At 45.2% G+C, this 22,896-nt stretch overlaps 1 protein-coding gene across 8 annotated transcripts in view; it reads right to left on the bottom strand.

Annotated features, from left to right (window-relative positions):
• Positions 1-11,043: 11,043 nt before the first annotated feature.
• TEP1 (telomerase associated protein 1) overlaps positions 11,044-22,896 on the bottom strand; it is a 40,475-nt gene continuing 28,622 nt past the window's right edge. For 3 of the 8 annotated variants that reach the window (XM_019968447.2, XM_070797187.1, XM_070797188.1), the window contains exons 33-55: positions 22,655-22,769; positions 21,662-21,902; positions 21,360-21,483; positions 20,320-20,444; positions 20,104-20,203; positions 19,743-19,898; positions 19,386-19,598; positions 18,997-19,150; positions 18,668-18,880; positions 17,806-17,966; positions 17,426-17,539; positions 16,354-16,461; positions 15,841-15,973; positions 15,681-15,757; positions 15,443-15,575; positions 15,162-15,298; positions 14,613-14,737; positions 13,451-13,594; positions 13,115-13,211; positions 12,050-12,155; positions 11,738-11,943; positions 11,503-11,607; positions 11,044-11,276 (exon numbers count right to left, since the gene is read on the bottom strand). In XM_019968447.2, the coding sequence (XP_019824006.2) occupies positions 11,154-11,276; positions 11,503-11,607; positions 11,738-11,943; positions 12,050-12,155; positions 13,115-13,211; positions 13,451-13,594; positions 14,613-14,737; positions 15,162-15,298; positions 15,443-15,575; positions 15,681-15,757; positions 15,841-15,973; positions 16,354-16,461; positions 17,426-17,539; positions 17,806-17,966; positions 18,668-18,880; positions 18,997-19,150; positions 19,386-19,598; positions 19,743-19,898; positions 20,104-20,203; positions 20,320-20,444; positions 21,360-21,483; positions 21,662-21,902; positions 22,655-22,769 (3,210 nt within the window). In that variant the 3' untranslated portion in view covers positions 11,044-11,153. Of the gene's footprint in view, positions 11,277-11,502; positions 11,608-11,737; positions 11,944-12,049; positions 12,156-13,114; positions 13,212-13,450; positions 13,595-14,612; positions 14,738-15,161; positions 15,299-15,442; positions 15,576-15,680; positions 15,758-15,840; positions 15,974-16,353; positions 16,462-17,425; positions 17,540-17,805; positions 17,967-18,667; positions 18,881-18,996; positions 19,151-19,385; positions 19,599-19,742; positions 19,899-20,103; positions 20,204-20,319; positions 20,445-21,359; positions 21,484-21,661; positions 21,903-22,654; positions 22,770-22,896 lie in introns of those variants that run through there. The other 5 variants (XM_070797189.1, XR_011568783.1, XM_070797190.1 and 2 more) reach the window with 5 other exon arrangements.

Raw genomic sequence — 22,896 nt, 5'->3', positions numbered from 1 at the left:
TATTGGATTGGCGGTTTGAGAATACCTGTGGAACCTTCCAGCCCTATGTAGTTCCTTCACTCCCCTTTACACTATGGGGAAGGGACGTGCTGTCTCAAATGGGAGTGCTGCTTTTCAGTCCTGATGAGAAAGTGACCTCTCAAATGCTCCATATGGGCTATGATCCATCAAAAGGATTAGGTAAACAACAGGAAGGAATAATTGAGCCAATTCATCCAACCCCTCGACAGCTACGCACTGGATTGGGGTATCCAAATGGATTGGGGGTATCCAAATTTATAATGGAGACCATTGTTTTTTCTGCCGACCCCATTACATGGAAATCTCAGGACCCAGTGTGGGTAGAACAATGGCCTCTGCCTCAGGAAAAATTACTGGCAGCTAAAATGTTAATCTCTGAACAACTACAATTGGGACATATTGAGCCCTCCAATAGCCCCTGGAACACTCCTATTTTTGTCATTAAGAAAAAATCTGGCAAGTGGAGACTTATACAAGATTTAAGAGCTATTAATGCCACTATGGAAGATATGGGGGCCTTGCAACCTGGGCTTCCTTTCCCAGTAGCCGTTCCAGAAGGACATAGTATTATTGTAATTGATTTACAAGACTGTTTTTTCACCATTACCCTAAATGCTGAAGATAAAAAGCGATTTGCCTTTAGTTTGCCATCAGAGAATTTTAAACAGCCTCATTTAAGGTTTCAATAGAAAGTGTTACCCCAGGGAAGGAAAAATAGCCCTACTTTATGTCAAAAATTTGTTAATACGGCTATAGAAGATATTAGAACTAAATATGAGCAAGTGTATATGATTCATTATATGGATGATATTTTAATAGCTCATCCAGACAGAGCTCATTTGCAAACTGTTCTCCAAGATTTGACTCAGGCACTGTCAGCTAAAGGTTTAAAAATTACCCCAGAGAAAATTCAAACCAATCCACCTATAACTTACTTAGGAAGGGTTATAAATTCTGAAACAGTGACTCATGGTCCCTTACAACTAAGAAAATATCACCATTTTAATTTTAAATGATTACCAAAAACTTTTGGGTGATATTAATTGGATAAGGCCTTACCTGAAATTAACTACTGCTGAGTTAAAACCTCTTTTTAACATTCTACAAGGGGATCCTAATCCAACTTCAAAAAGACAGTTAACTGTTGAAGCTCGGGAAGCTTTAAACAAAGTAGAAAAAGCTTTATCTGATAGCTATGTAAAAAGAATTGAATTAACAGCCACCTGGCAATTCCTCTGCCTGGCTACTCCAACAGCACCCACGGGAGCCTTATGGCAAAACGGCCCCCTAGAGTGGATCCATCTTCCCACTCAAGCTAAAAAGGTAGTGGCTTCTTATCCTGACTTAGTAGCTGCTTTGATATTAAAAGGGAGGAAACAGAGTATTGAGTTATTCGGTAAAGAGCCATCGGAAATTGTAATTCCATATAATAAAGAACAGCTTGATGCTCTTTTAATGTTTGATGAAAATTTGCAGATTGCTAGGGGAAATTATGTTGGTCAAATTTTACATCATTTTCCTTCGCATGTTTTGCTAAACTTTATGTTTAAACATCCAGTTATCTTCCCTGTTAGATGTAAATACTCCCCCATCTCAAACCCTGAAATGGTTTTTACTGACAGGTCAGCTAACGCAGAGCTTCTATAGTTGTAAGAGATCAGCATAAGGTTTTACAAACACAGGAAACTTCAGCCCAGAGAGCTGAATTCACAGCTGTTATAAAGGCTTTTATTAAGTTTGCAAAGGAGGAATTTAACCTTTACTCTGACTCTCAGGTATGTGGTCAGGCTGTTTCCACACATTGAGACTGCGGTTCTGCCTGAGAACAAAACTGTGATTCTGCCCGAGAACAAACGTGCAATATTTCACTTGTTAACTAAACTGCAGCAGCAAATTTGGAAACGAAACCAAGCATATTTTATTGGCCACATTCAGGCTCATTCTGGATTGCCTGGACCTTTAAATGCCTTAAATAATCTGGCATATTCACTAACTAAGGCCACAGTGGCTCCTGTTTTTGAAGAAGCCCAAGCTTCTCATTCACTCCACCATCAAAACGCTACTGCATTAAGATATCACATTCCTCGAGAAACTGCTCGGGAGATTGTTCATTCCTGTTCTCACTGTCCCACTGCTGTAGTTTACCTATGGGAGTTAACCCTCGCGGTCTCAGACCTAATGTACTTTGGCAGATGGATGTAACTCATGTCTTCTCCTTTGGAAAATTGTCCTTTGTTCATGTAACCGTAGATACTTTTTCTCATGTCATTATTGCAACTGCTCGCACTGGAGAGGCATATAAGGATATAGTACAACATCTCTTTACTTGTTTTTCATATTTGGGTTTGCCAAAAGCTTTAAAAACTGATAATGCCCCTGCTTATATTTCTAAGTCTTTCCAAGACTTAGAGTTTTGTATAAAGTTTCATATAAAACATAACACAGGCATCCCCTATAACCCACAGGGACAAGCTATAGTAGAAAGAGCACATCAAGTTGTGCTCAAGAACATTAAGTATAGTTCCCCCCACCAGATCCTGCATCATGCTCTATTTGTAATAAATAACCTGAAGGTTGATTCATCCGGAGCCACTGCAATGCTTCACCATTGGTGCCCAGAACAACAAAACAAAAAGCCATTGCTGAAGTGGAAGGACCTCCTCACTGGGCAATGGAAGGGCCCCGATCCATTATTAACTAGCGGCCGAGGATATGCTTGTGTTTTCCCACAGGATGCAGATTCTCCGATTTGGATCCAAGACAGACTGATTCATCATGTCACAGCCCCCCAGACACCTGGTCCCCCCACTGCCTCGACCACAAAAAACAAAGGGGCCTCCACTCCCTCCACCAATACGGGAAGTCCAGCTGACCTCGAGACAAATGACACCAGAGATCCTGGATGAACAGGAAGAGGAACCACCCACCAGACAGATGTCACAACTCTGTATAAAAGATATTGTCCCCCCTAATTCTTTACCCCACAGGAGACCACCAGGATGCCCAGCTCGTGCAACTCAACAAGCCTCCATACCCACCTGGGGACAGATTAAGACGCTCTGTCACCAGGCACAGAAGATAGCTTCTCCGCAGGGCTCTTCAACCTCCCCTGAGAGAGTGTTTATTGCTATGCTTGCCTTGCTATCTTGCCAGGTAAGCGCCTCCTCTCCTGCTCCAGAAAATTATTGGGCATATTTCCCAAATCCTCCCACCTTCCAAGTAGTTACTTGGAACAGTGACCCTATACGGGTCCACACAAACCAGCCTCGTCTTTTGGGAGGATCATATGCTTCCTATACAAAGGATCAATACCCTATTAATTTCAATTATGCCTTTAGGGGATTAACAGACAACCTTCCTGTTTAACTTCCCCTTTGGTCATACAGGAAGCTTTATTACTCCTACCAAAGAAGGATGTTTTGGAGCCTCTGAAAAAGCAATTCTGACAGATTCCCCAAACTTAAAATATCGGTCAGTTTGGATATTACAGGCTGGTATGCCCGGGGTCCTTGACCCATATAAATCCCTGCTTTTCAAATCTCCACCAGAATATCCAAATTGTAATAATGTTGCCCCTTCAGATGTCATGTGGAACACCATAGATGGTCACTTAGGCTATCTGATTTGGAAATCTTGTACTTATAATTTGAGAATTGATTACAGAATACTGGGAGAAGGAAATTATACAATTCAGGACTGGAGCAACCCAAATCCAGGTCAGAACCCAATGTCCAATGATGAATTTACCAGAAAATTTGACAGTTGGAAAGAATATTCAGTTCCTTGGCCACTAGCCGCCACTAGATGGCATCATAATCAATTTGTTCCTCCAATGTTGTCCTATACAGCTAAGGGCAGAACCTATTGGCAACCAGAAATTTGGAGAGCCCTTGCCGCTACTGCCCCTATTACTTTAACCCGGGCAGAAAATAATTCTATTTACTCTATTTTAGCTTGTCTACCCTCTCCTTATGTTTTTCTCTTCACTAATGACTCCAAAAGACTTAATATACAAATGAATCATTCAGGTGGACCTCATATAGTGTCTTGTGAACAATGCATGCTCTCATCTTGTTTGATCCCCCAATATAATGTTTGCTCTTTTGTGGTGTTACAACATCCACCTTATCTTATGGTGCCTCTAACTGTAACCACACACTGATGTGATAATTATGGTCTTGCTGTATTACAACAACTTCAAGATTTAATGTGATCACGACGGTTTGTGGGCTTACTTATCTTGGGAATAGCAGCTTTGATAACTGCAATTACTTTTCTTACTGTGGCAGCAATATCATTGACTCAACAAGTACATACTGCTCAATATGTTGATACTATGTCCAAAAATATTTCTTTAACATTGGCAACACAGGAAGCTATAGACAGGAAGCTAGAGATGAAGATAGACACCCTAGAAGAAGCAATAATACATATTGGAACTGAATTGCAGGCTTTAAAAGTGAGATTGGCACTGTCCTGTCATGCCGACTACCGATGGATTTGTGTAACACCCCTAAAAGTAAATGAGACAGATTATAACTGCGAAAAAATTAAAAACCATATTCAGGTGTCTGGAACAGCTCTGACGTTGGTTTAGATTTAGGGAGACTTCATAATCAAATAACGACCATGGAACACTCCTGATTAGATTTTACTGCAGCAGGAGTAGCAGATGACTTCTTCCATACATTCTCTAACTTTATTTCAGGAAAGAACATGCTTTCTACTATTTTTAGCTATGCTGCTGTAGCTGCTCTAATTCTGCTTTTCATAATTATTCTTCCTTGTATTGTCAGAATTCTTTGACAGAGCACTCAGAAGCTCACGACTGAACTACATCTGGCTGTCTTAAGAAATAAAAAAGGAGGAGATGCCGGGAGCCAGCACAGGATTCCCCACCCATGACAAGGCCATGTGAGAGAGTTCTGGTGGGCAAGGCGAGCCAGAACTCAAGGGGTGCCCCTCTGGGCCTGCCTGAGCCATCTACCCCAAAACCAGAGTCTGTTTTACTATTTCACGACTTTCACCAACTCCTCTGACATTAACGGGGGGCTATCCCGTACCTTTCTCTCTAAGAAAATCAACTTAAAACTCTAGTTAATAAGTCTCCTGGGCATAATAGGAGTGTTTCCATTCAAACCCCTCTGATGACTTTCTAGCTTGCCTGACAGGTTTGTTCAGATTCACAGCCTCCCAACCACAAGAGGCACGGGAAGCTTAAGGTATTCTAACAATGCAGAGCTTCTCAGAGAGTTAAAGTTGTTAAATAGAACTAGTAGAGGATTTCTTTCTTGAGCTAATGCTTGCTGCCAAGTTTCCATATGCCTTACCTACTGTGTCCCTGGGAGTGTATTGATTAATATAGTTGGTGTATAGAAATGGAAGTAGTAGCTTTAATGTTTGTAACCTTAGACCCTTGAGTTAATTCTTTTCTTGTTATAGCCCACCACTTTTGCCCTATAGGTATGCAACTTTATCTAATGCTTTTGGAGGGTGACACCTGACTTGAGAATAATCACCTTTAGAGAAAAATAAGTTTTCTGAGGAAAAGGGTCATAAAATGTTAACAGGCTTCCTAGCCAGAAGATGATGTAAATCACCTAAAACTTTTGCATATGATAAGTTTGCAGGAAGAAAGCCTAGCTTCGATAAGGATCAAGGACTGCTGGACCTTGCATGACTCTACCCCTTCCCCCATTATTCTCTATGCACAACTTAAGGTATAAAAACTACTTTGGAAAATAAAGTGCGGGCCTTGTTTACTGAAACTCGGTCTCCCCGTGTCATTCTTTCTTGTTTCTTTTTCCTCCTTTTCTCTTCTATTCTTCCTTCATGCCAAAATAATTGGAGCGCGGGGGTCCTCTGCGACCACTTACTTGCCTGGGCTTCTAAGACCCACTTGAGAAGGTGCCTAAAGTGGGGCACCTTCTGCTATTCGAGAGGGCGCCTGCGGCCTCCGTGGTCAGAGCTAACCTGGTGTCACAGGTTATATTGATATTCCACGTAAACCAGTTATTATTGAGCATCTAATAAATCTCTGCTTTGCTATTCTAATCGCCAACGCCGTCCTCCTGAGGGAATCCCTGGATCCAACTGGGACTGGACCCCGGTAAGGGAGACAAATGGAGATTAAAGCTTTTCCTCATTTAACACAGTTTTTCTGCAAATTACAGTTTGTTGGGTAATATTATAGGAAGGGTAGAGGCAGCAAAGACTGAATTGTTTCCCATGCAAATCTTCTCACTTGCCTTTTTCCCGTTTACCATCTGCAGACCCAGTCTCCCACCACTTGGCATCCTAGATCTCAGCAGATGTCCAAAATTTGGGAAGTACCTCTGGGATTGTCACTAAGCCTAAATAGATCTCAGGGAGCAAGAGGGAGAAGTAGAATGATTTTGATGTACCCCCCATCTAAGAAGTACCAAAGTCAAATCCAAAGGCTTCTTAACTATTTGTAAACACATGCAACACAGATAAACACACACATATAACATACTTCTAGTAACAGTGAAGGTTATTTAAATGAAGATAGTAGCTTATAACTTTTTAGAGGCCAGATTACCAATATCTGTCAAAAATTTTAAATATACACACCCTTTGACCTAAATTACAGATATACATGTTTACATAGATGATATTACTGCAGAATTGTTATATACAAAAAGCCATAAAAAAGTAACTGGTTAAATGTATTCTCTCTTTAAGGAAACACAGGTGGAAATCTTGTGACCTTGGACTAGGCAATAGTTTCTGAAGATAGGACATGAACAGCACAATTAACCAAAGAAAATAATAGTCTTCACCAAAATTTGAAACTTTTTATCAAATAAATAACAAGTATCATTTCTAGGAATATATGTCTCTTCTATGATTTATATTATCACAGTTCCCTTGATTCTGACATACTATTTCCCCCAAAAGTTGAAGCTTTTGTTAATCAAAGGACAGTGTCAAGAAAGTGAAACAACAACCAAAAATAGGAGAAAATATTGGCAAATCATAATCTGATGAGGATCTAGTATCCAGAATATATAAAAAACTTGAAATTCAGCAATAAAAAGATAACTCAGTTAAAAATCAGAATTTGAAGAGCAATTTCTTCAAAGAAGAAACAACAAATGCCCAATAATAAACACTTGAAAAGATCTCAACATTATTAAACATTAAGGAAACAAAACCATGAGGTACCATTTGACAAACACTAGAAGGGCTACAATTAAAATGACCAACAATAACAAGTAGTGGTGAAGATGCGAACCAATTAGAGCCCTCACATGTTACTGGTGAGAATGTAAAATAGCACAGCTGCTTTGGAGAATAGTTTGCCAGTTCCTCAAATAGTTAAACATATAGTTACCATGTGATCTACCAGTTCCAATCCTGAGTATATAACTAAGAGAATTAAAAAGAAACGTTTATACAGAAACCTGCACACGACTGTTGATAGCAACATAGTAATAACCAAAAAGTGGAAATAACCGGAATATCTATCCATTGAAGAGTAGATGAACACTGTATGGTTTATCTATACAATGGAATATTATTGTGTTATTTGTTGCATTTTACTATTATTATAAAATGGAATAAAGTATTTATATATGCTACAAAATGGGTGAACCTTGAAAACATGCTAAATGAAAGAAGCTACATAAAAGGCCACTGTATGATTCCATTTACATGAAATGTCTTGAATAGGCAAATCCATAAAGATAAGATGTAGATGAGCGATTACCAATAGCTGAAGGAAGGAGCGAAAGGGGAGTGATTGCTGATAGGTACAATGTTTCTTTTGGGGGGTGATGAAAATGTTCTGGATTTTAGTGGTGATAGCTGCAGTGTTGGAATATACTAGAAAACATTGAATTGCACACTTTAAAGGGGTTAAAATGGATTATTCCTCAAAAATGCTGTGCTGAATTTCTGTGATCTATATTTGTCTTTTATAAATAGTGGCCAGAAAAAATTGCACTGATATATATATACTATGGTGTTTGAGTAATAAAATACAGCAGGCCCCCCTAGATATTCATGAGTCCAGACTGATATGTGAATGAATCAACCAGCATATAAATAAGTAGGGAAGAAGGCATAAATATTCCTTTCAGAAGAATTTCAGTTAATACAGAAGGGGGAAATAGAAAATCACTAGAAAATCACAGTAATAATTGCTCATGGATGAATATTAAACAGTCAGTGAAACAGGATATTTGCATAGTCTAAAGAAAACTTACCTCAAAATGTATTGATTTTGTGGCAATTACCACAAATTCTCTGATACATCTCCCTCTTAGTGGTTTAGTCCCCTTCCCCTTGAGTGTGAGCTAGACTTAATGACTTGCTTCTAACTAACAGATGAAAATGGTACAGTAAGAAAAACCTGGCAAATATCACCTCAGCTTTAAAAATGATCAAGGTTAACATCACTAGTAATAAGTCATGTTGATATGATTGCTTTTGATATGATATAACAAGAAGGGCACATCATCTCTTGTATTCTTCCCTTAAATTCATAATTTTAATCTTTTCATGAGAAAACAGCAAAGCCAAACTGAGAGATTCTACAAAACACCTGACCAGAACTCTCCAAAAATGTCAAGATTATGGGAAGTCTGAGAAAGTGGCACAGTTGCAGGATTAGACTAAGGAGCCATGATGACTAAATGCAGTGTGGTATTCTGGATTGGACCCTGGAACGAAATAACAATATTAGTGGAAAAATGCAAATCCACATCCAAATTAGTAATATTATATCAACATTAATTTCTTGGTTATGTAAGATGTTAACAGAGGAAGCCGAATGAAGAAGGGTATGTGAGAAGATTCTCTGTAAATCTTAAATGATCTTTTTTTAAGGACTAAAAGCCATTCTACTGGAAAAAGCATCAACACAGGTTCTTTGGGGGATAACTGTGTATCTGGTTCCCAGTTCTCCTCCCAGGTACATGGTAGGATGATATTTCCCTCCCCTTTGACATTCGGTAGAGCCATGTGACTTGCTTTGCTCACATATATAAAATATGAGTGGAAGCGATGTTTCATTTCCAGGTAGATTTAGCACCGACAAGTGGTTTTTTCCTTTTTTAATAAAATGCTATCAGTTCCCCATATATATTATTTTTAACCGAAGAATGGAGTCCAGGTTTCATCTGACATTAAATATATACCAATAATCTTGCCTGAGAAATCCCATGGACAGAGGAGCCTGGCAGGCTACAATCCACAGGGTCAGACATGACTGAAGCAACTTAGCACACATGCAGGAGAAGAGACTGTTCCAATGTGCTACGATCCTACAATTCAGTGACTGTAATTGTGCAACTCATCACAATCCTGAAATTCTGTTCAGTGATAAGAACTCAGAAAATATTTAATGTGGGGACTTCCCTGGTGGTCCAGTGGTTAAGACTCTGACCTTTCACTGCAGGGAGTCCATGTTCAATCCCTGGTCAGGACACTAAGGTCCCACAAGGCCAAAATAAATAATAATAATTTTTTAATGTCCTCTTTAAAATAATTATTTTAAAAATATTCGGTGTAAAACCTAAGCTGATTTTCCTTTCACCTCCCTTGGGTGAGTCTGTTCTTATCTTCACTCACAGCAAGTTTTTATATACTTTGGCCTCACTGTGTATCTTTAAGAAAGAACACACCCTTCATGTGGACCTGGCCAACAAGCCTGAGTCTTAACTGAGCAAGTAGACTTTACTTTCTCTAGCCCCACACCTCCAGCTTCAGCTGGGGCACTTTGATAGGATTTTTATAACTTGGAAGATAGACATCTAGGGCTTCCTCCTGTCCTTGGCCCATGCTTTCAGGGGAACAAAAGGCAAATGAAACCATCGACTTTCTGGATGATGCTGTGTCATGGTTCTCTGTAGCATTTCTGGGTAGTATTACGAATCACAGGTTTCAAATTACCTTAACTTGGACTTCGAGCCACAAGGTGCAAGTGGAACAGTTGGTCCAGAAGGCTTATTTAGAGCCCTTGCATGAGGCCATGAGGCCATGAGGAATGACAGAAGCATGACCTATAATTAAGACATCAGCTCTTGGCATTCCTCGTGTCTTTATCCTCAGGTTGAGGAAGAATATGAGGCATTGATAAAAATAAAATAAAATTCTTCAGGTGATTTCAGGGCAAAGTAAGAACAAAACTGAGTACCCCTCAACTCCCTAAATCCTGAAAACTCTACATCAGAGTGCAGTGGTATTTCTCTGAAAGAACCCTACAAACCCAGGATAAAATCCTGTAACAGCACTAGCTTATCATATACAAGTCCTCAAATTCTTGGACACAGAAGACCCTAAACCCTTCCTTAACCCTTAGGAAGAAAGGGCCTCAGGTAACTTCCTCGCCCATAAAATAGATGATAAGAATATAAGGTTGGAGAACTTTTACTTAAGAGGGTCACAGTCCACAGCTAGTCCATGCGTTTGCACTGTTTCATCTTTCAATTCATTTTAATCTTTGTGCAATTTGAGAGATAACCCTTTTATGATCTCTTCTGAGAAGACAAATTACTATACTGACTAATGCTTGCAGGTCAAGCGGTTGCCACTGGTCCCTCAGTGTCTGTAAAAGCCAGAAGACTCACTCTGCTCTCGGTATCCTGGCTTCTCACCTTTCACCTGGGCTGTTGGCTCTGAGTAGATGGGCTATTTCTGTGAGAGGAACCTAGTGATGTCCTGGTTCAATCCTAGTTCTTTCCCAGTGCCCTAGACAGGAGACAACTCAGTCTTCCTTCTCTTCCTCTTCTTTGAACAAGTGAGAGGTCTTCAGATATCTGTTCAGACTAAGTGCTTGTCAACATCCTTTTCATACCTCCTCCTAGGAGGAGTCATCCCTTAGGGTTCTGGGGCCCGCAAATGACACAAGAATTCTAAAGCCTAATTTCAAAGATCTGCTTCACGTTCTTACAGTTCTAGTAAGGAATAATGTTAATTCAGAAAAGAAACATAAGAACATCCATATTCTTCCCTCTTGGTCCAAATCCACATGAGAACACAGACAGGACTACACTCTGAGATTTTCTGTCCCTTTATTTATATGATTGTATCAGGAGAGTAGCCACTGATGTCTTCAGGCTTTGCCTCTCTAGCACGAGCAGTCTCCTTGCCCTGAGTAGTGATCTTCATTCCCAGGAGAGAAAGTAGACATTGCCCTGGGTGTCTCCCACTGCAAGTTGCAGGGTAGAGTCAGGACCCAGCCAAGGTTCCAGGCAGCTCACTGCCCCTTCACACTGGAACAGGCCCAGCTACAATGGAACAAAAATGGGAGATGAGGGCTACAAGCCTAGGGCCTCCTTACTAATTTATTTGTCTCCCACACCAATGACTTTTATTTAGAAACAAGTTAGTTACACATTATTGCAAGAAGGAGAGAAGATAACAATTTTGATCTTCTGTCTTTCCTTACCCCAAGTTTGCTCTCTGACATCCCTTTTGTCCTCCTTACACACACACAAACACACACACACTTACCAGCCGCATACTGGGTCTCTCCCACAGTTTAACATCTCTGTCCTTTGAAGCTGTTACCAGCAACTCAGGCAGCACATGGAGGGCTGTGACAGGGCCTGAGTGAATCTTAGAGAGGAAGAGGAAGAGGTGTGGTGAGTTCTAGAAGGACCCTCCTCAGTCAAGGGAGAAGAGAAGTTTGCTGGGTCAGACCTAGAGCCTCCTCCCCAATATCTTGTGACCTTTCCCTCAAATTCACCTTTCTACGTTGCTGTGTCTTTAGCTCTGTGACTGTTGACCAGCTGTAGGTGTCAGTACATATACATGACTCTGTCTCTGAACTTTGAGTTGAAGGCATTTCTGCTTTTTTCTGCCAGATATTATCCGTGATCCATTCTCCTTCATCGGTGCATCTGGCTAGGTTCCACAGCATCCCATCAGAGCTGGCACACAAAAATGAGGACTCTGCCATTTCAAGGGCAGAGTTTGAGCCAGGTCTTAGACTTTGAAGAATCTGCAATCCTCCCCGAGGCCATCTGTGGATTCCTTGAGCCCTCCCAACACCACTCACCAGATCCAGGTTTGGCCTGAGTTACTGATATGAGGGTATTACTGGGATTCTCTAAATTCAGATCAAATTCCAGGAACTCATCAAACTCTCCTAATTCCTTTTGCCCCTGTGAAAGGACAGAGCATTTTATCTAGCCTACTTGTATCACTTACTGCTTCCCAGACAAAGTAACTCTTTTCTGCTCTGGGCTGGTCAAGACATTTCAAAATTGTATCCATGATACAATAAAGTACACAAATCTTAAATGGACATCTTGATAAAATTTTACACATGTACCCATCCATGTAATTACTGCCCAAATCAAGCCATAGTACATTCCACCACCCTGGAAAGTTGCCTCCATGCCCCTTACCCTATCACCACCCCCAGAGTCAACAATATTCTGACTTCTGTCACTATAAATTAATTTTGCTTGTTCTTGAACTTCATTTAAGTGAAATTATATAATATCTACTCTTTTGTGTCTGGCTTCTTTCACCTGGTATAATGTCTATGAGATATGTCTGTATTGTTCCAGACTAATACCCATAGTGACAAGACAAGAGACATGAAGATAATGCAATTAAGTAAATGCCTAGGTTGATCACTTCTCAGCCTTTTGGCTAAGATGAAGTGTAGTATAGGGGCTTCCCAGGTGGCACAGTGGTAAAGAATCCACCTGCCAATGCAGGTTTGATCCCTGGGTCAGGAAGATCCTCTGGAGGAGGAAATAGCAACCAGCTCCAGTATTCTTGCCAGAAAAATTCCATGGACAGAGGAGCTTGGTGGGCTACAGCCCATGGAGTCTCAAAGAGTCAGATATGGCTGAGCTACTGAACACCCACTTAGGTTTATGGTTTCCCACGATTCTTTTAAACAATAGAATTCTCTTTTGTATCAGTGAAATCTTACAAGGAAACCCAATATAAAGCACTCTTCAGTAGAGTTCCAGTTGAAGGAAGAGAAGGGGATTTGGAACCAACTGCTTTTCACTTCCTTCCTCTTTTACTCAGTCATGACCTCAAGACTTTAAAATAGTAGTCCTGAACAAATGGTTGTTTTAACACACACCCAAACAGAACTTACTGAGAAAGGAAGAACTTGAAGTTTCATTGACTGCAGGACAAACACACCATAGTCCTGGTGGGTGGACAACATCATAGGGTCTTCCGAATAACTTTGCCTGGTTTACAAGAAAGGAAGAGGCTAAGCCCAGGAACACCCCTCTATGACCCCAGTGTTTGTTTTAGTTAGACCCAACCTCCCAGGGACGGGGGAGCTTGGTGGGCTGCTGTTCGTGGGGTCGCACAGAGTCGGACACGACTGAAGCGACTCAGCAGCAGCAGCAGCAGCAGCAGGGTAACCATTAACCCATTTTTCTTTTTTCTCCAGCCTAAGAGAAAACAGCACTTGGGGTCTTACCAGATTACAGAGGGCTCATCACCAGGCTTCATGTGCAACAGCTGCAAATCCGCTTTGGCCAAGATGAGGGAGTGAGCATCAGGGGCCAGGCCTACACTTGTCAGGAAACCTAAGTCCTCCTGAAGAACTCGGTTCAGGCGAAGACTGAAGTTCAAACAAGGCACATAGACAAGAAAGAGTCTACTTTAGTCCACGTCTCTCGGGCTCCTCAGTTCCCCATGAATTCCTCAGGAGTATAGTACAAAACAAACTGTATCCCCGTCCCCACAAATTGCCTTCTTTCTGACTCTCTCATATTAGTATTTATCATACTATCATCCCTCAAACTAGGAATCTCTAATATTTTTGTCCTTTCCTTCCCTCCTGACCTGCAACTGATTGATAAGCACTGCAGAGTCAACGTTCAACATATGCCTAAATCTTTCTCTCCATCTCATCCCTGTTGCCCAGATTAGGGCCCATGTTATGTCTTCCTGGGACTATAGCATCATCTGTAAACGTGGTTGCCCTACCTTTAGTATCTCCCTACTACTATCCATCCTCCACATGGCCACTAGAGTTCTCTTTCAAAATTCAGATAATTATTCTGCTCAAAATTCTTAGCACTGTGCCCTCTACAGCCTGGCCCCAGTGTATTATTTCAACGCAATACCCCACCACCACTCGCACCAAGAACCCAAAGACTTAGCTATACTCAGAATACACCATGCACTCTCACACCCTGTGCCTTTTATTAATGCTACCTCCTCTTCCTAAAACACCATTCCCTGCCCTTACTTTAAGCCCAGTCTCAAACAGCCACTGTTAACAGTAAATTTCTTAAACTCTGCAGCCCCAGGAATTTTATATAATTTATTATAGCAGTGATCACTCCACATATTGTTGGCAGTTTACTTATATTCATATTCCTCTACTGTGAGCTCCCTTAAATAAAAATTAATTTCAATCTGGTTCATGCTGCCTGGCCCAGAACTTAGCATACAGTAAAAGCTTGATAATTATTATTTTAATTGACATAATGAGGAGCAGAAAACAATTTCCCAGGGACCTTTTCCCTGCTTACTAACTAATATCCTGTTGACCGAGTTCAGAAAGAGAGGAGAGAGATTTAAGCAAAATCCCAGGTTTAACCATATCCATTAACTCAGCCGCCTCATTTCACCTGACATTTCTGGGTGTTGAACCCTTCTGGAGTTCCACTTGCCACTCGCTGACTTTTTCATTAGCACTGACAACAATCAAGGTGTGTGCTGAGTACCAGAGCAGAGCACTGATGCAGCCCGGAGCCTAGTGAACACAGTTCAGTTCAGTTCAGTCGCTCAGTCATGTCTGACTCCTTGCAACCCCATGAACCGCAGCACGCCAGGCCTCCCTGTCCATCACCAACTCCCGGAGTCCACCCAAACCCATGTCCATCGAGTCGGTGATGCCATCCAACCATCTCATCCTCTGTCATCCCTTCTCCTCCTGCCCTCAATTTTTCCCAGCATCAGGGTTTTTCCAATGAGTTAGCTCTTCGCTTCAGGTGGCCAAAGTATTAGAGTTTCAGCTTCAACATCAGTCATTCCAATGAACACCCTTCTGAGGAACCAGGATTAACCTGTCCACACCCACCACCCCCAGGCTTCTACACAACCTCTGACCCTAGCACATGCCACCAGATACACAACCAGGGCAGAATTCACATAAAACTGAAGTTTACTCCACTCACCTGTACTGTGACCACAGCCTTAGCTTCCTGCCACAAGGTCAGTTCCCCAGCTTGATTCCCGGACACTGCTGCAGAACCGTCTGGGGCCCAGGCCACAGCAGTGATGGCTGCAGGACTCCTAGGTCTATATGTGTCATCTGGAGAAGAAAGGAAGTGATTCATTAGCAGCTGGACCACTGCTGGGGTACAAGAGGAGAGAGCAGACTACCCTTGAATTTCTTGGTCCCACTTACACACACCACCCCCCTTTCACACCTTGCCTCTCTCCACACCTCACTCACCTGCCTCTTTGGGCACCTGCCAGAGCCGTAGGGAGCCATCCTCTGAGGTGGTCAGCAGGAGGCCTGAGGTCTCTGAAACAGCAGCTGCACTGACTGGGCCACTGTGACCCAGCAGAGTGTGTGTTTGAAACACCTGGAAGGAAAGGATGGAGATAGAAGAGTGAAGAGTTGACACAACAGGAGGCTGTCCCACTACCCCCTCCCACGGCCCCCAGCCCGGTCCTTTCAGGGAACTCACCAAGAGTGGATGCCACAACCGTGTGGCCCCATCCAATCCAACAGTGACCACCAGAAGCTCTGACCCCGGCTGACCGGCTGGTAAAATGCAGAGGCTGAGTCAGAAGAAGGGGAGGAGGGAAGAGACAGCGGGGACTGGAAAGTGGCTGATATCCCGGTACCTGCACGGGGCTCCAGAGCAGCCACACAGTGGCTGATGGGTCCTGAGTGAGCGGGGATGCTGGTCATCTCCACGCCCTGATGGTCCCACACTTTCAAGGTCCCATCTCGGCCCACGGATACCACGTGCTCCTCCTGCCCCAGGAAACAGGATCAGAGAAGAGTCACACTGAGCAGGACGTGGGAATTACGGTTCCCATCACAGAGGTGCGGACTGAGCATTAAGAGCCTAGAAGCTGTTGTCAAAGAAAGAGGACAACCCGGCAGTGGGGCCAGGGGGCTCAGGGATGCCATCCCGCCACAAGGCCATGACACTAGGGTACTGTGTCTTCATGCTCTCCCTCCCCTCACACCGAGCCTCAGCCTCGACACCTAACCCTGCTCTCATTCAGGCCCAAGCATCTCACTCTTGGTACTTCTTCTGACCTTAGGATTAGATACCCCATGCATCCAGCCTCCCAAAGTCCCCTTAACCTTCCCAGGGACCCTCCATGAGCTCTCTACCGCCTTCTCACCACGGCCACCACGGCGCTCACAGCATGCTGATGACCCAGGAAGTGACCAAGCTGCTGTCTCGACTCTGGGTCCCACAGGGCCACAGAACCATCGCTGGAGCAGGAGACCTGCAGAGCCAGAAGGTAGAGGAGTAGACTTAACCAGCATCCCTCCAGCATCTCTCTGTGCTTATAATGTAGGATGCAGGGCAGTAAGCCTTGTGATTAAGAGCAATGGTCGTCCTGCGTTCTAATCCTAGCTCCACCATTCATTACTTGGTGACCAGTTCATCTCTCTGGGCCTCAGATTTCTCGTCTATTCAACCAGGATAAGGACAGGGTACCTACTGATATGGGGCTGAAGCATCTATATACAGGACTTAATACACTGCCTGGTACATAGTGAGCACTGAATAAATAGTAGCTACTGTCCTTGTTATTAACATAATGTTAGTCAACAACTCTGTCTCACCCTGACAAAGGTGAGAAGTCTGCAATGCCCAGGACAGATCTATGCCTAGAAGGCAGGGGTAGAACAGACTATGACAAGTCTATTCAATTGTTATTTATTTTTGAGAACAGTGATTCTGTGTTGGGAAACTAGGCTTTACCAACCCTGAGTGCATAAATTGAGACTGGTTTTTCACTTAAGACCAAAGAAATCATAGCAATACAAGTGTCCTGCAGGAACAGGGCATCCTAAGCCCTTGGGGAGACAGCTCTGTGTTCCTGTTATGAGCATGGGGTTTCTTATCATAAAGTTTACTGACTCAGCTTCTTCATTTACATGACCGTGGAAATGGTCTTTAATCTATCTGAGCTCAATATCCTTGTCTATGAGACAGAAAGAATAGCAGTAACTTCTTTACAGGGTGTTGTAAAGACTATATGAGGCAACACATGCTAAGGACTCAGTCCAATGTCTGACACATACTAAGTGCTCAAAAAGTGCTCTATTATATTGGGTGTTAGAAAACTATATTAATACTGTATTATTATATATGAGTGTTGGGAATAGGATGAGGTAGAAAGTGTTGACTCCCTCTCCCAGGAACCCTGCTGAGCCCTACACCATCCCAACCCCTTCACTCACCAGGAGGCTGTCTTTGGTCCAGGCACAGCCAGTGACCCAGTCTCGGTGACAGGCAGAGAAGGAGCAAATCAAAACAGGGGCTTTGGGTGTTCTCACATCCCAGCAGAGCAGACTCTGGATACAGGTACCAAGAGAGGAAGTCGTCAGGATAGTAGGACAGAGGTAGGAATAGCAGGGCCATCTCAGGTAAGAAGTTTCAAGGAAAGAAGGAGTAACAAAGGAGGGTGGGTGGGCAGATCCAGTACAGGAGGTTTAGGAAAGCAAAAAGCCAGAGGAAGCAGTAGGAAGTGAGCTGCTAGGAAATCCAGGGGCTGTGGGCCCCCAAGGGGCTGGAGGTCCGTGGGGAGGAGGGCCCAGGGGTGCATCCTCCCGAGACTCACCCGATCCCTGCCCCCAGTGGCCAGCCTGCATCCATCAGTGCTGAAGCTGCAGCAGCTTACAGGGCCCTCGTGTCCCCGGAGCTCAGTGCTACGAGGAAAGTCTTCTGTCTTTTGTGGAAGCATCAGCAACTGCCTTGGCCACAGTCGCACTGTGAAGTCCTCTGCATTGAAAATGGGGAGAGAGGAAGATTTCTTGAAAAGAGAAAGTGAGACAGGCCTGGAAAGCCAAAGACAAAGGCAATCCTGGGGGCTGAGGGTGATGTCTGAAGGCACAGCTCCAAGGGAGGGACTCCGTGAGTCACACTGAGACCTGGGACACAGGTCTGTCCCATGCGAGGTCATAAGAAGGCATGCCAGGACACCCAGCTCCAGCCCTGCAGTTCTCTCTAACCGCACCTCCACACTCTGCTCTGCTAAAGTGCCCAGTGTCACTCTGACCAAGCCTCCTACCTAGAAAGGACTAAGGCCATCCTGCATTTTCACCTCGACATCTCCCTCTCTCCCAAGGGAAACCCTTCACACAGCAAAATCCCCAGTGGGCAGAAGCTCACAGGGTTACAGGGTTTACAAAGGCATCTAAGAATCAGGGTCAGGGAACAAGAAGAAAACAGCCTAGACTGATTATGCAAGATAAATGCATTTAAAAACACTCTGAATACAGTCAAATATGGTTGAAATGGTATGTTTTACGTTATGTGATTTTTACCATATTAAAAATAAAGTTTAAAAAATAAATAAAAGCACTTTGAAAGTTGGAAAAATAAGTTATACAGGTGTATTTTCACACACATATACATATGAATTGAAGAAATGTGTTCATATATTTAAAAGCAACAGTGACTCACAACCCTGCCCACCGTACCTGAGGCAACGGCCAAGAGTTCCTGGGAGGCGGCCAGTCCCAACACAGGCTTCCGGTGTCTGGACAAGAGCCAGAGGGACTGAAGGGTGCCCCCCTGGAGCAGCCAGCCCTGCAGGGCCCCATCTTCTGCACCACTCACCAACACCTTAGGGCTGAGCCAGGTCAGAGCAGACACTGCCACATCGAGCGCTTGACCCTGAGCCCCCTGGGAAGCTGGAGAGTAAGGGACAAGAGAATAAGCCACTTGCACAGGGGGCCAGAGTTGGGCAGGAACAGAGGTGGGGGTCTCTTTCCAGGCTCAAAGACTCCAGCCCTCCTCCCTTCGGTACCTGAAGAAATTCTGCAGATCCGAATGCCATCTGCTCGGTACCCAACAGCCACCTGATCACCATCTGGGCTGAGAGCCACGGAGAGGGCAGGAGAGAGGTGGGGGGAACCAAGGCACCCACGGGGCCGACCCAGAGACCCGGACCACACCTGAACCTGCGGGCCAAGAAAGGGCCTTAAAGATAGCCCACCCTCTTCTCTGCCCCTATTAAAGTCCTCCCTCCAGAAATTCTTCTGGAGAGCTTCTATGCACACACCCACAGCCCTCTCCCTGTAGCTCTCCAGCCAAGCCCCTCTAGACTCCTCGACAAAGGTCCCACCCTCACACAAATATTTCCATGCCTTTGCCGCCCCCTCCTCATAGCCCACCACCAGCTCTCGGTAACCTGACCTTGCCGTCCTCTCCAGCCGTCAGTAACTGGCACCCAGATCGCAGGAAAAGGGCGGTAGCAACGAAGCCTTGGTGGGCAGGGAAGGCAGCCAGCCGTGCCCCCTCCTGCCAGGCCCACAGCTCTACCATCCTGTCCAGCCGGCCCACAGCCACAACCCGCCCGGGCACACCGAAGGCCAAGGTACGGACAGAGGCTCCCGGGGCCCCCAGTTCCTACACGAAGAGATAGAAACTGGAATGGCAGGGCCTGCTCTCAACCCAAACCCAGAGTGAGCCAGGATGCAAGTGTCTGCCATTCCCCACCTTCCACTCCACTCTCCCGTGCTTCCCGCTACAGGGACACCTAGCTCCTCTCACCTTGGTGACTCTGAGCCCATCCACGTGGAAAAAGCTGAAACTGCCAGCCCAGCCGCCGACAGCTATCACCTGTCCTTCTGGGTGGAAAGCAACGCAGTTCAGGGGCTTGGGACAGGTGTGCTGGGAGGCCAGCTGCCCTCGGACTACGTCCCACAGCTGGAGGAGAGAGAAGGGAAAGAGGACACGGGAAGCTGAATAGACCCCTGAGCTGCTGGGCCCAGAGCTCCAGGGGCCACCTCGTCCACTCCCCAGCCCTCAGCAGGCCAAGCAGTCAGAGCATCTGCCCCACTGAGAGAGCCACTTCATGGGGCTGATGCCACGTTTAGGGCCCTTTTCACCACCACAGGCCCCTGGCTGTTACCTTCAGGCCTCCACCCAGGCACACGGTGGCCAGCAGCCGGCGGTCTGGACTCAGGCAGCAGCCAGTGATCTGGTACTGGTGAGCTTGGATCTGGAGCACCCTACCCCAGGGAGATAAGGTCAGGGTCCCCTGGCCACTGCCTCCCTCCTCATTCCCTTCCCCCTAGGCTTCCAACAAACAGGGAGGGCCCTCACGCCAAGCACGGGGACCCCTTACCGACAACCGTGCTGCAGGTCCCAGAGCTCCAGGAGCCCATCAAAGGCAGTTAGAAAGAGGGCGTTGTCCGAGAGGAATGAACAAGAGGAAACCCCATCACCGCCACTCACCATCGACCTCTCCTCCTGTGACAGCAAGTGGGTAAGACACTCAGGGCACTCCCTTGACCACCCCATGTCCGGCTCCCCCAAGCCCCAACCAGGAATGAGGCGATGGCTAGAAGGGCTAAAGCCCTTGGCTCTCTACAGTCCCTGCTGAGTCGCAAATTATGGCCCTCTGGCCCCACACAGGGACACCTGTGAAAAGTGCAAAGCTCTGGGCCCCACTCCAGACCCAGGCCAAGCTCAAACAGGTTTAAGTGGGACCTCATGATCCAAGTAAGGTCACATCGTCTCCCCCATTTCAAACCCCATAACTATCCCCAAGTCACAGAAGATTCTGATTGGTCTGAGTTGGGAATGACGTTATACACATACATATATATGGGGGAGATGGGTTGACATGGGTGGAAGAGGAGAGAGTGACTGTGGCTGTGGGGCCCACCTCTCCAGCCTCATCTACTCGGCCCCTCCCTTACCTACACTCCACTGCAATCACTGCCAGCAGTTTAAGGAAACGTTCCCCCCAATGTTTGTGCCCAGGCTCCACACTCAACCTGGAACACCTGCCCTTCTCATCCTGTGTCCTCTACTACCTGCACAGTTCACTTAGCTCTTATCTATGACACATGGCCACGTTCTGGTTCCCTTTTTAACCTTCTGTGCCTTAAATTTCAACAAAACTGACCACTTGGTGGGCAAAGACAATGTCCTAAGTCCTGTGTTTCTTGCAGTGCTTAGTACACACTGCCTTCAAAGGAAAGTACAGAGCAAGAATTTGCTGTAGGATTCATTTTTTGACCAAGCCCTTGGGATCTGATGTGAAAGTAAAGTTGCTGAATCAAACAGGGTGATAACAGGTAGGCTTGTCTTGTCTTGGGCTTCGGGGCAGGCTGGGAGGCTTTTCTGAAGGTAAACTCTGCCCCATATTGAGTGTCATACCTGCCAGGTTCTCAGGTCCAAAAGGTAAACTGTCCCATTGGCAGTGCCCACGGCTGCTCTTTGCCCGTTAGGGGAGAACGCCACGGCTGTTGGGGAGGAGGAAACTGCCAGGGATAGGCTGGAGCTACAGAAAAAATAACAAGAAAAGGTGGAAATGAGGGACCAGGGGAAGGATGTGCATTTCTGTGCCTGAAGTCCCATCTTACTGGTGACTCTGGTCTGTTCTTTATTCTCTAGTTTCAGAGAGGGCTGCAGCTCGCTCTCTGGCAGGGCTTGTCAGCATCTGGGGTCAAGGGTTTTACCTTTGCTGGTGCTTCAGGGTCTGAGGTTTATTAAGCCAATGCAGCATACACTGGAGGTGCTGTCGCTGGGAGAGTCGGGGGGCCTGGCGGCAAAGAGGCGAGTCCAGAGGCTGGTTGGCTACCTGCTGGTGCAGGAGCAGTGGGTACCGGCTGAGGATGGGAGCCTGCTGCCTCAGGAAGGTGTGAAATGCAGCAACATCAGCCTCAGGAAGCTTCTGTTCCTCGCCAGGGACTGAGGAAGCTAGAGAAGAGATGCAGAGTCAGCCTTGACCCCCATGAACCCCAGGACCAAGCCAATCATATGATGTGTCCAAAATGCTAAGTCTTAAAGTGTGGCCCTCCGGTTCCAGATCAGGCACATCTGTTAAAATTACAAAGCCGGGCTTCCCTGGTGGCTCAGTAGTAAAGAATCCACCAGCCAATGTGGGAGACAGGGGTTCGATCCTTGATCTGGGAAGATCCCACATGCCGCAAAGCAATTAAGCCCGTGGGCCATAACTATTGAGCCTGTGCTTTAGAGCCTGGGAGCCACAACTACTGAAGCATATGTGCCCTACAGCCTGTGCTCCCCAACAAGAGAAGCCACCGCAGTGAGAAGCCCATGCACAGCAACTAGAGAGTAGCCCCCATTCACTGCAACTAGAGAAAAGCCCACACAGCAATGAAGACCCAGCACAGTCAAAAATAAATAAGTAAATAATTTTTTTTTTTTAAGTGCAAAGCTTTGGGTCCCTCTCTAGACCTAGGAAACCAAATCTGAGGACCCAGGTATCAGCAATTTGAACAAGTTTCCCAAGTAATTTTATGCCCACTAAGATTTAAGACAGCTGAGTAAAAGGTCTCCTAAGAATCACTTGCTTACACTCATGGCATTTTTCACCTTGGAATAGAAATCAACTGCTCCTTCCATTACACCTCCCTCTGAGCAGGACCCCACGAACACACCCAGGACCCCACAGCTTGGAGAAGACTCCAGCCCGTAACTCATCTCACCATAGAGGGCATGGGCCTCCAGGAGCTGAGAGGTCAGACCCAGTTCCAAGTGTGCAGCCACCACATGGAGACTGGTGAGGAACTTGGCAAGAAGGCCACGGTTCCCGCTCTGGAGCTGGAAAGTCAGACTGAATTCATTAGGGATGTGACAAAGCTGGTGAGGAGGGACAGTCTAGTCTTGGACCCTGCCTGTGCAGCTGACACTTAGACTTAGGAGCTGGGACAAAGGACCTGAAGGAGGA

Source organism: Bos indicus, chromosome 10 (genome assembly GCF_029378745.1).
Source record: "Bos indicus isolate NIAB-ARS_2022 breed Sahiwal x Tharparkar chromosome 10, NIAB-ARS_B.indTharparkar_mat_pri_1.0, whole genome shotgun sequence".
In the NCBI taxonomy this organism is placed as follows: Eukaryota; Metazoa; Chordata; class Mammalia; order Artiodactyla; family Bovidae; genus Bos; species Bos indicus.
The sequence above is the reverse complement of the archived record's forward strand: the minus strand, read 5'-3'. Positions and strand labels throughout refer to the sequence as shown.